This window comes from Triturus cristatus, chromosome 1_2 (genome assembly GCF_964204655.1).
Source record: "Triturus cristatus chromosome 1_2, aTriCri1.1, whole genome shotgun sequence".
In the NCBI taxonomy this organism is placed as follows: domain Eukaryota; kingdom Metazoa; phylum Chordata; class Amphibia; order Caudata; family Salamandridae; genus Triturus; species Triturus cristatus.
In genome coordinates this window covers 749,338,973-749,351,879 of record NC_140580.1, presented here as the reverse complement: position 1 = coordinate 749,351,879, position 12,907 = coordinate 749,338,973, and the positions used below count along the sequence as shown (strand labels likewise).

Genomic DNA, 12,907 nt, shown 5'->3' with positions numbered 1-12,907 from the left:
TATGACAAAAACTGCTGCACTTCATCATTTGAAAGATATCGGTTTAGCATGCAATTGATTTGCAGAAGATTACAGTAAAAACTAGATTTTTTTTTTTAGTAGTCGGGGTCAAGTGTGGTTCAGACCATCCCAGGGTGAGTTTGTTAATAGCTACAATATTCGAAGACTCCACGTTGGGGTATATTTCATTTCTCAGTTCTTTGTGATAAACGCTATGACCATGTTTCATCACTGGGACATGTTTTACGGGGTTCGATGGCGTCATGGGGATATTGAAAAAGGAAAGAGACCCCTAAACATTTCCCGGCGGTTATATATAACTGTTGCACATCATCCAAACTCCCTGGCAGCTGCACTCCTGTAACTTTAAACCTGTGATGAGGTCATATTTTCAGTGCTGCTGACCATAGCGAAAGTCGGGGGTGGGCTGGGCTTCTCCCTGGGACCACCTTAGCCCCCCTTCCTCCCCCAGCTCCCTCCCACCTTCTTTTCATTCCACCAAAAATGCTGATTTCATTCCTTCGGTTGCCACGGTCTGAGCGGCTGTAATTGAAGGCATTCTTGGAGGGCGCTTGCGTCTTGAATACGAAGAGGAGTTTTTTTGGCTTCGTCGGAATATCGGAACTGAGAAGGGAAACAACATGTTTACATTTCATTTACTGGTTTTACTTGTCATCGGCGGGCTCTGCATTGCTGGGAGTGCAGGTAAGCGGAATTCGGTTTGATTTGTGACAGTTGGTTATATCACATTTGTAAAAATGACGGTGTTAAAGTTGCAGTGAAGAAATGAAAAGTGGGTCTGATTCTGCGAGCCCTTGTGTACACACCGAGACAGAACAGTACTTTCTGTGTGAGCACTTTCCTGCGCAGTATGTGGTTTTTAGGGCTGAATCTTCTGCATGGCTGTATGAAAGAACGGGGATTTCAGAACAACGCTGATCATTTATAAAGTTTTTGAGAATACGGCGTCACGTGTCTTGAAACGTTTTAACATGCAGGGCGTATTGGGAGTAGTTTGTATTGGAGCACGTTTTGCTCACATGCAGCTGTTTCCATCTTATGTTACAGAGAAACAAGGAAAGGCATTTTGGAACCCGACGGAGTAGTAAAAATGTTTGGTAACTGTTGCCGGCATTTTAAGCTCTGCCGCATTTCAGCATTCCGGTAAAACTGTGCCCGCATTACAAGTTTGCCGTTAATACTGTGCCAGCATTACAAGATTGTCGGTAATACTATGCCCGTATTACAGCATTGCCGGTAATATTTTGTCCGCGCGACAGCATTGCCGGTAATTTTGTGCCCGCATTACAGCATTGCCGGTATTATTGTGCCTGCGTTACAGCATTACCGGTAATACTGCCCGTTCTCACAGGAATAATTCTTGGCAGTGTTTTCAGGCGGCTAGAACAGCCAATAAAAACCCCCGGGGAGGATGGAATATACAGAGGGCATGTTATCTCTCGCCTCTAGCAATGACTACTAGTGAACGTGGTCGTGGTAAATATTTCGGGGCTTATTTACAAGGCCATTGCGCCACTTTTGCGTCATTTTTACATGGGAAAAATGACGCAAAAGTGGCGCACGGGCCTTGTAAATCTGCCCCTTCCTTTTTAATGATTCAGAATGAGTGAGGAAAATTCAGGGAAACTGAAAAAATGTATGGCGCTTTTCATGTGCATGGTCCCCGTGTATAATCCGATTTAAAATGCCATGTACTCAGAGGGTAACCTGAGCGTGATGGTCACTTTAACCCAGGGTTACAATAAGTGACATCACGCACCCACTGGCCTCCTCCATGACGTCACAGGGGTGGCTCCTTCGCACACCCTAAGCGATGAACAGCCACCGAGGTGCAGCGGAGCGGGGTGGGGGTGGGGGGGGGGCGTTAGTAGGTGTGAATTGCTCTATGTTTTTTCTCGTCCTGTCAAAATTGTCATGACCCCTGAGACCAGGGATAGTAAGGAGCGTAGTAGGGGGCTCAGCGCCTGCTACCCCAGCCCACTACTGATCAACACCTTCACCAATGCTGCCCAGTTTATGCCCTTTCTTCCTGCATATCCGAGACTCGGAGGCTGGGAGACCCCTCTCTTCTGAGCAGTTTACTCCTACCAGGGCCTCCAGCTATTCCCGAGTCCACCTTCTGTCAGTCTGTTAGACACTTTCAGGTCAATCTGTTTCCTGGCCAGCCCCTCTAACGCCCCCAAAGGGCTGTGCAACTGCTTGCATGGTTGCATGGTTTAATTAAGTGAGTTTGGTATTCCCATTTAGGAGGCAGATAAAAATAAGCAGCATTGGTGGGTGCAGACAGGCCAAAGAAAGCAATGGGCCTTCCCGGTTGTTGGTCTGGAACATGGGCGTAGGAAGTGTGGGGGACGCGGGGATATATCCCCCCCAGATTTTGGAGTGGGGGGACACGGGGGACAAGGGTGGGGGGGACGAGGGGACAAAGGAATTTCCCCTCTCCCTTCTGTTATCGCAGGGCCATTAGCACGCGAAAGCGCTACCTAATGGCCCTGCACTTGACCTGCCTGGAGTCACAGGCCACCCGCCCTCTGCCTTTTGTTATGCTGCAGGAAGGCTCAGCCGTTCTGGGAAGGGCAGAGAACGGAGAAAAAATAAACGCTGTCTCTTTTCCTTCATGGCAAGGACCGTGTCCACTACTCCTGATCTGCCTCTGGCGGCTGCCCTCCTCTCTTTATTCCTCCATCTCTTTCTGTCTCTGTCTCGCTCCTGCTTACGTGCTTATTTCAAGAGGCAGCTCTTAAGGTACTCTCTCTTGCCTCTCCTTTTCTTTATTTGTTCCCCTGTGAAATTGATCCAAAAAAGGCTGAACACTTTGGCTGTAAATGTCCTCATTTTCTGACCGTTTTCTATTGAAAAGAAAAACCTCAGAATGGAGAGAAAAAATAGTTAAATACCTAAATAAAGCAATACAGAGTGGACAGCAGACAGGCCAGACTGTTATTTACACCCACACACATTAGCGCCACTTTACAGAGTTTGCCAGTGAAAGCGCTACTTTCTTTTTATCTTCTTTCTTTGAAGAACATTGTTTTCCCAGGGTGGGTAAGTGCGCCATTCCTAAAGGGACTGCAATACCTGGTTGATGGGTAGAGTGGAAACGTTTAATATGATCGTTTTCAACTTTTTAATTATTTTAGCTTATAAAATGCGGCTCTGTGTTTGGGGATGTGGTCTTTTTTAAACCAAACTGCATACATTTTGAAAGGATATAAGCAATGGACATTGAAAGGGGTCCCTTCCTGGTCCTGTAGCCATGTCTTGAACTTTTCAGGCAAAATCACTTACTGATTTCTGAATAATGAGTTTAAAACCGTTAAGGTAACCATGTTTTTTTCTGATTACAGTTCACATGCTTTGCTTATTCTTGCATTCCCTATGAGTGTTTGCTTTTTCCAGGGTGTTATTCATTTTTTTTCAGGCAGCATTTTACTGTTGTCTAGTGCATAATTTGAATTTAGTCGCAGCACAATTGAGTTGTGCTGAAGGCAGTGCGAGTTTCTCTCAGTGGGGCAGTATGGTGTTCACAGTGGGAGAGGATGTGGCACTCTGGCCAGAGCTGCTGAATTTGGAACTGGAGAACCATGTTCAGACCTTCATGACCAGTTCACCATACCACATTCCTGACAGAGCTTATTCCGATGCTACACCTTAGAAGGCCCGATAGACCTTAGAAGCCCAGGTGTCTTAGCACCCGCAGGTGGACCTGGCCACCACAATCCATACTGCAGTTCACTTCCAGTCTTACGGGCAGGCATATGAAGAAGCACATCCTAGATCGACAGTGAATCTGTCACTGAGGTCACAAGACCCTTGAGGCCAGTCCACCTCACCCATTGGTACCTCCATTGGCCTTTTTCCAGCACTAGCAGTGCAACTTGCCAGGGGTTGGCAATGTAGGATTTGCATGCACACCAAACTTAGGGGGTGATTATAATGGCAGTGGGACCGCCACGTCACCCCGTCGGTGGCGGTCCCACCGCCATTGGTGACTGCATCACAGCCCGCCATATTACAATGGCGGGTGGTTACCTGGCGGTCGGAAAGACCAACCACCACGCACCCGACGGGCTTCTTGAGTCCGCCGGTGTGGTGGAGGGGCTCGTGGATCCTACAATGCTGGTGGTGCCTACCATGCACCGCAGCAGGGATTACGATGTCCCTTACCCGCCAGCTTATCAATGGCGGTTCACCTGCCATGGAAATGCTGGCGAAAGGGACATTGGGAGCCCGTAGCAGGCCCCTTTACCCCTGGCCCTCAGACATGGGTCCTGGGGGGCATCTATGATGCCCCACAACATATCACTACACCATGTGACAGGCACCGATATATTTAACATGTTCCTTTTTTTTTACTTTGCGGCGGATGGTGCAGCCAGCAGCACCTGCTGCAATGTAAAAGATAGGCACTGAGAACACCGTAGTGGCAGTCGCATTGTAATGCCTATCGTGGGGCCTCCACCTTGAAGGCCAGCGGTCCCATTCCCCGATTCGATGGCGGTGGTACTGAAGTCCGCCTGCCATCGTAGTCAGCCCCTAAGTTTGCATTTTATGAATATGATTCAGCGGGAAATAAATGGATGTTTGCAATTTAATTGACTTTGGTTGGCCTCTTATCTATGAGATTTCCCTGTTGAATGTTCCTTTACATTATACATTTTTGGTTGTATGAATTGATTGCATACTACACTCTCCTACAGGTATTAATTTGAGTGTCATTAGGAGTGTCTGGGACCAATTGTTTTCTTAGGAATTGTTTTCTTCCCTAACCTTTGCAAAGGGCCCTAAACTTCACAGCAACACAAGTCACATTTCTTTTAGTAATTTGGGATCCGTTTGAGCTACAAAATTGTTTTGGAGGAAATCGTTAGATTATGCAGCAGATGATGTATTATGTGGCAAATATGATACAGCCATAGTTAAGTGGAAAACATTTTTCCACTTAATTTTGCCCCAACATTGTAGTTGATCAATTTGTAAGTTCCCCAAACCCAAAAGTCGAGTTTGGGCACAATTTGCATTTTAAAAGCAGCCCTATAACACAGGGCTACTTTTAAACTGACCTCAGGCTTCAGCAGTGCACACATGCAAGCGCAGAAAGGGCTGCTGGCCTCTAAACTGCCATGCCTTATTATATTCTAGGGACTTAAAAGTAGTTCTAATCCCCCTGCCCTTTTATGTACTAGGGCCTTATAGGAGAGGTCATGCCAATCATAGGGGTACCCTAACCCATAGTTGTAGGAAGGTGGAATCTGACTATATGGTTGCCCCCACTTTTTTCCTGGTGTTTGAATGGCTTTTGGCTAGTCTGGCTGGGATCCTGCTATCCAGGACCCCAGCCTATCTGCTTACTCCCTTAAATGATTGGTGTGCATATTAGATGCACTAGTGATTGGATACTGTGGTACCTTATGAGCCCCTAGTATATGGTACCTTAGGTACCTAGGGCATTGGTACTTCACAGGCCTACCAGGGGCTGCAGCATGTATTATGCCACCCCTGGGAAGCATTCACAATCTGACACCACAGGCCTGCGACTGCAGCCTGTGTGAGGTAGTGTTAGCACTCCTCACTGAGGTATAGGTTCCTATATCTCACCATACACACACATATAAACCTATCAGTCACCCCTATGGTAGGCCCTATCAATCCCAAGGGCAGGGTGCTTGGTTAACTATGTGAGGGGGTGCTTCTGCCTGAGCAGGACCCCTCTGCAGCTGGCAGAGTCTATTATCTGCTGCTGTTTGTGGATGCGGTTAAACCATATACTCTTAAGTGCATTATAACCTCGCGGTAAATGCTAACTTTGGAATGACTGCATCAAAACATGTCGTGTTTGGTGTCAAACAACTTGGAATCCTACCCCCACACCAGAAACTTGTGTGGGAGTAGGATCCCACCCTTCTAGAGGGGACGACATGTACCCACTGTACTACACGGTAGAAATCTTCTAGAGCCCTGGCATCACAAAATGGATGCCACCAGCACAGACACCGGGCTGCCCTCCTGCTGCTGACCGAAACTCGCAGTGGAGGGAGCCCAACAAAGGGTTTCCTGTCACAGGGAGGTGGCCCCACCTCCCAGACAGGATTTAGTGTATTGGAGCTGGGTGGGTGCACTCTTAGAGTGCTTTGAAGTCCTGCACTGGGGGAGCAGTAGGCTCCTCTGTGCATATGCCAGCTCAAACCGGTTCAGGGGCTACCTGCCCCTGCTCTGGCGCAAAACTGGACAAAGAGAAGTGGGTGTAACCACCCACTACCCTGACCCTCCTAGAGGAGTGGTCATAGAGCTAGTCCCTCCCATCTTTTCACTATAAGATACCAAAGCTTGCCAATGCAACTTAGATTACACCTGGACGACGCTCTACAAAAAAGAATCCTGGCCCTTCGACGTTCCACTATCTCTGGAAGACTGAAGAATCTCCCTTGGAGTCAAGGAGTGACTCCCCTGCTTGGCAGGCACCAAAACTCTTCGACAACGGTTGCAAACTTTACCACTCCCGCTGGAGCCCGAAGTCCCTGCGTCCCCTGAAGCAGATTTCCTGACCTCTCGACTGCCATTTTGAGTCCCCAGCGAAGCTGTGGCATCTGGACCCCACGAGTGACGAGGAACAGCAATACCAGGGAACCGTGCACTGATTTCGAGTGCAAGCCCTAATCTACATCCAACGAAGTTGTGCTTTGGACCATTTGTTGTCCAAGTCCCTAGCAGGTCTAGTACCAAAAATCAGCGGCCTACCTCATCCCGAGTGACCGTGGGCTGTTGTTAAACTTTTCCTTCAAAGGCGTCTTCGCGGTTGCTTGCCCGTTGGCTAGTAACTTACCTGAAGACTTCCACATCGACTTCAAGGGCTCGCCTGGTTGCTCTGGGCCTGCCCTCACTTACCCTTGCTGGGTAAGTCCATCAGACCTTGCTGGTCTGCACCATTGCCAATCTTCACTCCACACAAGACTTGCAGTTGCCAACACTTGTTGGCTCCAATCCGGGTGCCGACACCGTCATCAGCTGCAGACGTTGTGGGAACTTCCGAATCCAGCTGCTGTTCATCGTCGATCTCTCCTGGACCTCGTGAGTGAAGAGACAAAACACCATCATCGACCTGAAGAGACGCGACAGCTGTGGTCATCCATCTTGCTGGCCACCGGTCACTGGCAAGTGACTTTGAACTCTGTCCCCTCAATTTCTAGGTCTTCTGCAACTCCAATCCATCTTCGGATTCCAGCGGACACCTCTCCAGTCGTCACAAGCAGCAAGTCTTCAGTGATCTCCATTGAAATCAGCATCGCGACCCGACACCAAAGGACACCTATGCACTCGGCTTCCCTGGGTGAGGTAACTCGTGCACTCCGGTGCCCAAGTGTGTGTTTGCCCTCGAAATACTTACCCTGTAAGTTGCTTGCTTGTTGACTTTTGCGAAGTGCCCATAAACTGTAAAATACAAACCGCGACATTTGCCATTGAAACATATTGAAAACCCACGTGTGTGTTTAGACACTGCACGCGTCTCCTGTGGGCTGATTACTTACCTGCTAACACTGCAGAAGTGAAGCCCCAGCGATTCCCAAGGCCCCAGGCCTCTTCATTTTGCAAGTCGAGTTTGTTATACCATTTTTTTAGTATATGGTCTGGTACGCCCCTAGGGCTACAGCCATATTTGTGCTTAATTTATTGAGAACTGTTGATCTTTTGAATGTTTACCTGGCTCTAATCTCATAAAGAGATTAGTAGAGTATATTTAGAAATAAATACATATATATTTGATATATATACCTGTGTGGTGTCTTTTCATTTGGTAATTCAAGAGATTATAAGGTAAAACAAGCTGCTTTACATTCCTCAGAGACTTAGCCTGAAGGCTGCTCTCCACAGCTACCACTAGGATAGCTTTCTTTAAAAGGTTGTCTTTAAACCTATCTACCAAGAGTCGAATTGGACTGGTGCAAGGTGGCCACTATAACTAGTGACCAGCATATGCCAGGCCAACTTCTCACAATAGTGCACCCTAGTGTATGTAGGTGTTTTCACTGTATTTTTAAGTGCCTCTTTCAGAATAGCACTGGCTGTTTAGGCAGAGGCCTGGGTCAGTCAGTCAGGTACCACCAGTACCAGTCAGCAAAAAGTTGGGGAGTGCCCAGGGCGGCTTTGCAACACTAGAGAAACACAAACTCAGAATGTAAAACATAACACCATGGTTGGGGGGTTCTCTTCAATAATCAGAATTGATTTCTATCCTAATGAACCCATTTTCCAACATTAGGATAGGGAAAGACTGGGGAAAAATCATAACGTTCTAATCTATACAGTGAAGTTTTTATGCAGCTCTTTGATGACGGTTAATAGCTCACTGTTCAATGTTAGGATTTTAACTTATAAACTTCAAATACCAAAAGAATATCTCAGACAAAAGCAGTAACTCACTGACCTATTGAATTAAAACTTTCACTAGACAAGCCTTCGATCTCTCTCAAAAAAAGAACATTAATCACCAAAGTTATCTTCACATTTTTATTGTTGCCTGAAAATTGCTGGAGACCAGGAATGCAGCAGCAGGTACTTTTCAAACTCTAATGCACTTGCAAACACGACGCCCCCACCCTAAGTCAGCGGCCTTTGTTTGCTTTGTGCATTAAGATGCAAGATTCATATATATGTTTTTTTCAAACATTTGGTCTCATTACTATATGAATGTAAATAACAATAAAGCATACATGCAAACTGTGACTACATGCCTGCTTTTCTCAATATTTCACTTCGAAAGTATGCAATTGTATTTGTTTAACAGGCGGTGATTTGTATAGGGTCACTGGAAAGTGCACAAGGTTGTCCCTGTCCCCCCCAGAATTTTAGTGTCTCCTACGCCCCTGGTCTGGAATGCTTTTTACGCACCCCGTCGGCTCACGGCGTCAACAGCTGCTCCCCCCGTCAGCTTCACACTCCAAGTGAACTTAGAATGGCGACAAACAGCAGTGGTAAGTGCCAGCATTCTGATTCGCTGAGCCAACATCAGCATTCCATAATGGTGCTAATATTTCCGACATTTCAGAGGCGTCATTTGGAGGTGGGCGGGTTCTTCCACATGGTCTGTACTTGTTCAATAATTCGAATTTATGGGACACAGATGAAGAGCACAATTTAAAGGGCACTGACATGCTCGCCAACATTTATACCCAAGATGCCCCCCCCCCCCCCCCCACCTTGTGTGCATTTTTGAAGGCGGGGAGTGATCACGGGCTAGACACACACTGCTAGGGAGCTACAGTGGTATTGCATGACATCCGGGCTGAGATACAAGTTATATTGCGGAATGGGTGAGTGGTGTAGGTTATTGTGACCGAACTGAGGATATGGGCCCATGGAGGCAACAGTTTGCTTAAGTGACCACAAGTATAAGGTTGGACTTCTATACTCACAGCATGTCATGTTCTATGTAAAGTTGCTATACTATTGGGCTCTCTGACTCAATGTAGATTACATTTCTCCTTTGTAAAATTTTTTAGATATACAAAAAGCAATAAAGTGTTGCTATTATAAAATATTCGCTCTTATTGGCACTGCTACAATGCAGACAACAATGTGGGTGTCCAGTTTCGTTCTATGTTACCACTGGACGTGTGGGCGCCCACCAGGGAAATAATGTATGAAATAATCAGCCAAAAAGTGAAAAGGGGCAATTCAATTAATGCTGCCTTTTGTTCTACAGGTTATGTTATGTTACCAACAATTATATAGCCAGTTTACCACTTTATGGTTCTGTAGCTCTTATACATTCGAGACGCCCTTTTAAGCAGCCATCTGGTGTAGATTGCTAACAATCACCAAGCATAGATATTCTAGAATGATCTATTGTGAAATAATTTTGTGGATGGTCCCTTTAAGGGTCTGGATGGTGGCCTTAAGTCATAGAGGCTGATTAGGGAAGCTGTATGTGGGCAATTTGTGGATTTGTATTTGTATTGGTCGATGAGACTAATACAGTTGTTTGATCCTATGTAGTATAATGCACTGTGGTTTTCCAAACAAATGTATACTATGTATGTATAATTGCATATTACATATCAGCCATAAAAGCAACAGAACTCTGTACTTGATAGTAGGGGTAGAGCCATGTTCATGATGGGGGTGGGGAGTACAGGTCTCCCTTGTGTTACAAGTAGAGGGGCCACTCTCCAAATCATGTCAGTGTTGCCGCACACAAAGGTTACTTACTCACTTTATTTAGTTGTCTCAGAATGATGAAAGGCTGAGTCAGCTCGCCAGAATTCCTACTTTTGTTAGCACATATTTATCTGCAGCTGGTGCATGAACCTGCAGTGCTGAGCGATGCTAACAGCAAGGAAGAAATATAGGAGCAGGCACTTGGACAGCAAGGGTTGCATAGGGGCTCCACATTTTCAAAATCCTTGGGTTGTGGTTGCTGTGCTAGGGTTTCACATATGGCCACGGGGTGGAAAAGCAAGTCCTGATTAATCACGGTGGTTAGCAGAGATATTGATGTCACTGGCACCCATCCCTCAGCTGAAGACACTCCCTGGGTTCATAAAAACCCGTCTGAAAGAGAGTTTGTCTGGCAGTCAGTTAGACTCGAAGAAGGCTGTTGACTAGCAGTGAACACACAGCTTGGGTTGTTTGATAGTGAGTCAGCAGGGTGGTTGAACGTCCTTGGTAAAACAACACAGCCATCTTTGTGAGCAATGCAGTGGGGTCTGTGCTGAACTTTCCATCCCTTGTGACAGGGCACACACGCGACTAAACTGTTCTGTCCAGTGCTGGAAATGGAAAAAAAAATGACTCCGGGAACCCATACTCTGGGGATTAAGGTGTGGCAGAGGAGAGTGGGTGGAGTCACAAGGGGCGGAGCTTGAAAAGCAGAGAATGACAGTCACAGGATACATTTATGTTTTTTAAAGAAAACCAGCAGCAAAGAAATTAGCAACAAGGACAAATGTGACAGTAAATCTGTTCTGGCTTACTTAATAGGTCACGAAGTAGCTTAATTTTAAAATATGGTGCAGGGACACGATACCTGTTGCAGAGATCTTTGTGAACCCAGCAATTATGAGGGTATTATAATAGTAGTAAGAAAACTTCAGTGGTTAATGCAGTTCTGGGAAAGTATTCTGTTTTTGTCCAATCACAGTTTTCACCACCCATAATGTAGCATAGAGGGTTATTGTCCCTGCTGCAAAGTACATTGTGTAAAATGCATATCATAGACTTTTTGTTTGTGTAGATAAGTAAGTGGGCTACTTATTTAACATTGAGAAAATGTTGTTACTTCCAGTTCATAAGTTATAATCCTTCTAATATAGCACAGTGATCTAGTTACCAGCATTATGGAGCTGCATGCTGACTGTAAGGAGTGGATTTAGATCCTTATTGGTTTTTTGTCTCAATCTTTGGTTACTGTAAGATTGCAAAGAAGGGCTCCTCTGGGAATTAATAAAGTCTTGTTAGTACAGACAACCCCGTTCACTGCGCTACGCTTTCTATCCTGACTTTGTGCTTCCGACTATTGACTCTTCGCATATAATGTCTAGAACTATGGACAATATTTGATTCCTACTCCATATAACACTAATTAAGTAACATTTTCTGTACATTGATTTACACACTTCATTAATTTATTGTGCCCCTGTGTGTAATGATCTATTGTGTCTCTGTGTGTAAAACTACACCGGGAGGAGTAGTGCTATAAAACTAAATAAAAAATAAATTAGTAGCTGCAGTTTAAATCAATATTAGGGCAATCAACATACACACAGTTAAATCTTGCATTCCTACAGTGCATGCACGTTACTTACATGGTCAGGAGGGCAGGACAAAGTCAAAATATACCTCCGAGTCATATTTCTCTAAAGTACTTGTCAAGTGATAAGTTCTTTGCCTTTGTTTCATTCCATTGCATTGTTAGGCTCTAGGTAGCTTCTAGCCAGGATGATACTTGAATAAAAGAAGGTCTGATGGCCCTTTCAGTCAGGCCTTTGCTTGGGTCTAGCTAGAAGTGAAAATAAGAAAGCCATCTCGCTGCCTGCAGGTAGCTGCACCAAACCGAATGGAGACAACTTGCAGATGCTGCTGAACTGTGTCAAGGTGCCAGATAATGAACCTTGGACAAAATTAGTATATTTCAATGGGTCGGCCGGATCCATGATCCGGCCCAGAAATAGATGCCAGATCCGTCACAATCCCCCTCCTTTCCAGGAGTGGCTCTGCCTCACACAAGAGATGGAAAGCTGTGTCCCAATAACTGATTTTATTTTATTTGGGATTTTTATAAAGCTCTGATAAACCCCTATGGTTGCCTCAGGGAGCTAGATTTGGAAATCATTACTGAAGTATGTGGTCAGATCCAAAATTAAAGTTAATCATCAGAGAACACTCCGTATTAATGGAGAGCCAGAGCAGAAAACACCATTACCTGCAAACAGGGCCAATGCAAGCTATTTTTCTGAACCTAGGCCAGCTGACATTTTGTGACCCCTTTCGTTGCACTGAAGAGATATTAGGCTTGCTACATTGAAGCACCTGCTGGCTGGTGTTTCATGTTTCTCTAGAGGGCACGTGCAGCTGTTGCGGGGAGACTTAAATAAAGAAAAAAGACAAGACTCCTCTTTGGCAAGGCAAACACAGCTTTATACTGTTGCTACAGGGAGAGCAGTTATCCTCACACATGCAAACAGCTGGCCTCAATCTGCTGCTTCACAGACAGCCACTTTTATACTTAGCAAGACAATGTTTGTTACAAAAGATTAAACAATGAGTTACTTAATAATCACATGTAGGTTACAGAAAAACATCATCACCTGTGTCCCTTTAATCTAATTCTCTACACATTTTTATTGTAATTTCAACAATTCTTAACAAAATAACAATTCTCTACTCTTGA

General features: G+C 45.4%; 1 protein-coding gene across 1 annotated transcript in view; it reads left to right on the top strand.

Moving 5' to 3' along the window:
* Positions 1-393: 393 nt before the first annotated feature.
* Positions 394-12,907, top strand: part of PDPN (podoplanin) — a 253,936-nt gene continuing 241,422 nt past the window's right edge. The window contains exon 1 of the mRNA XM_085608687.1: positions 394-705. Coding sequence (XP_085464813.1) covers positions 642-705 — 64 coding nt within the window. The 5' untranslated portion in view covers positions 394-641. The remainder of the gene's footprint in view (positions 706-12,907) is intronic.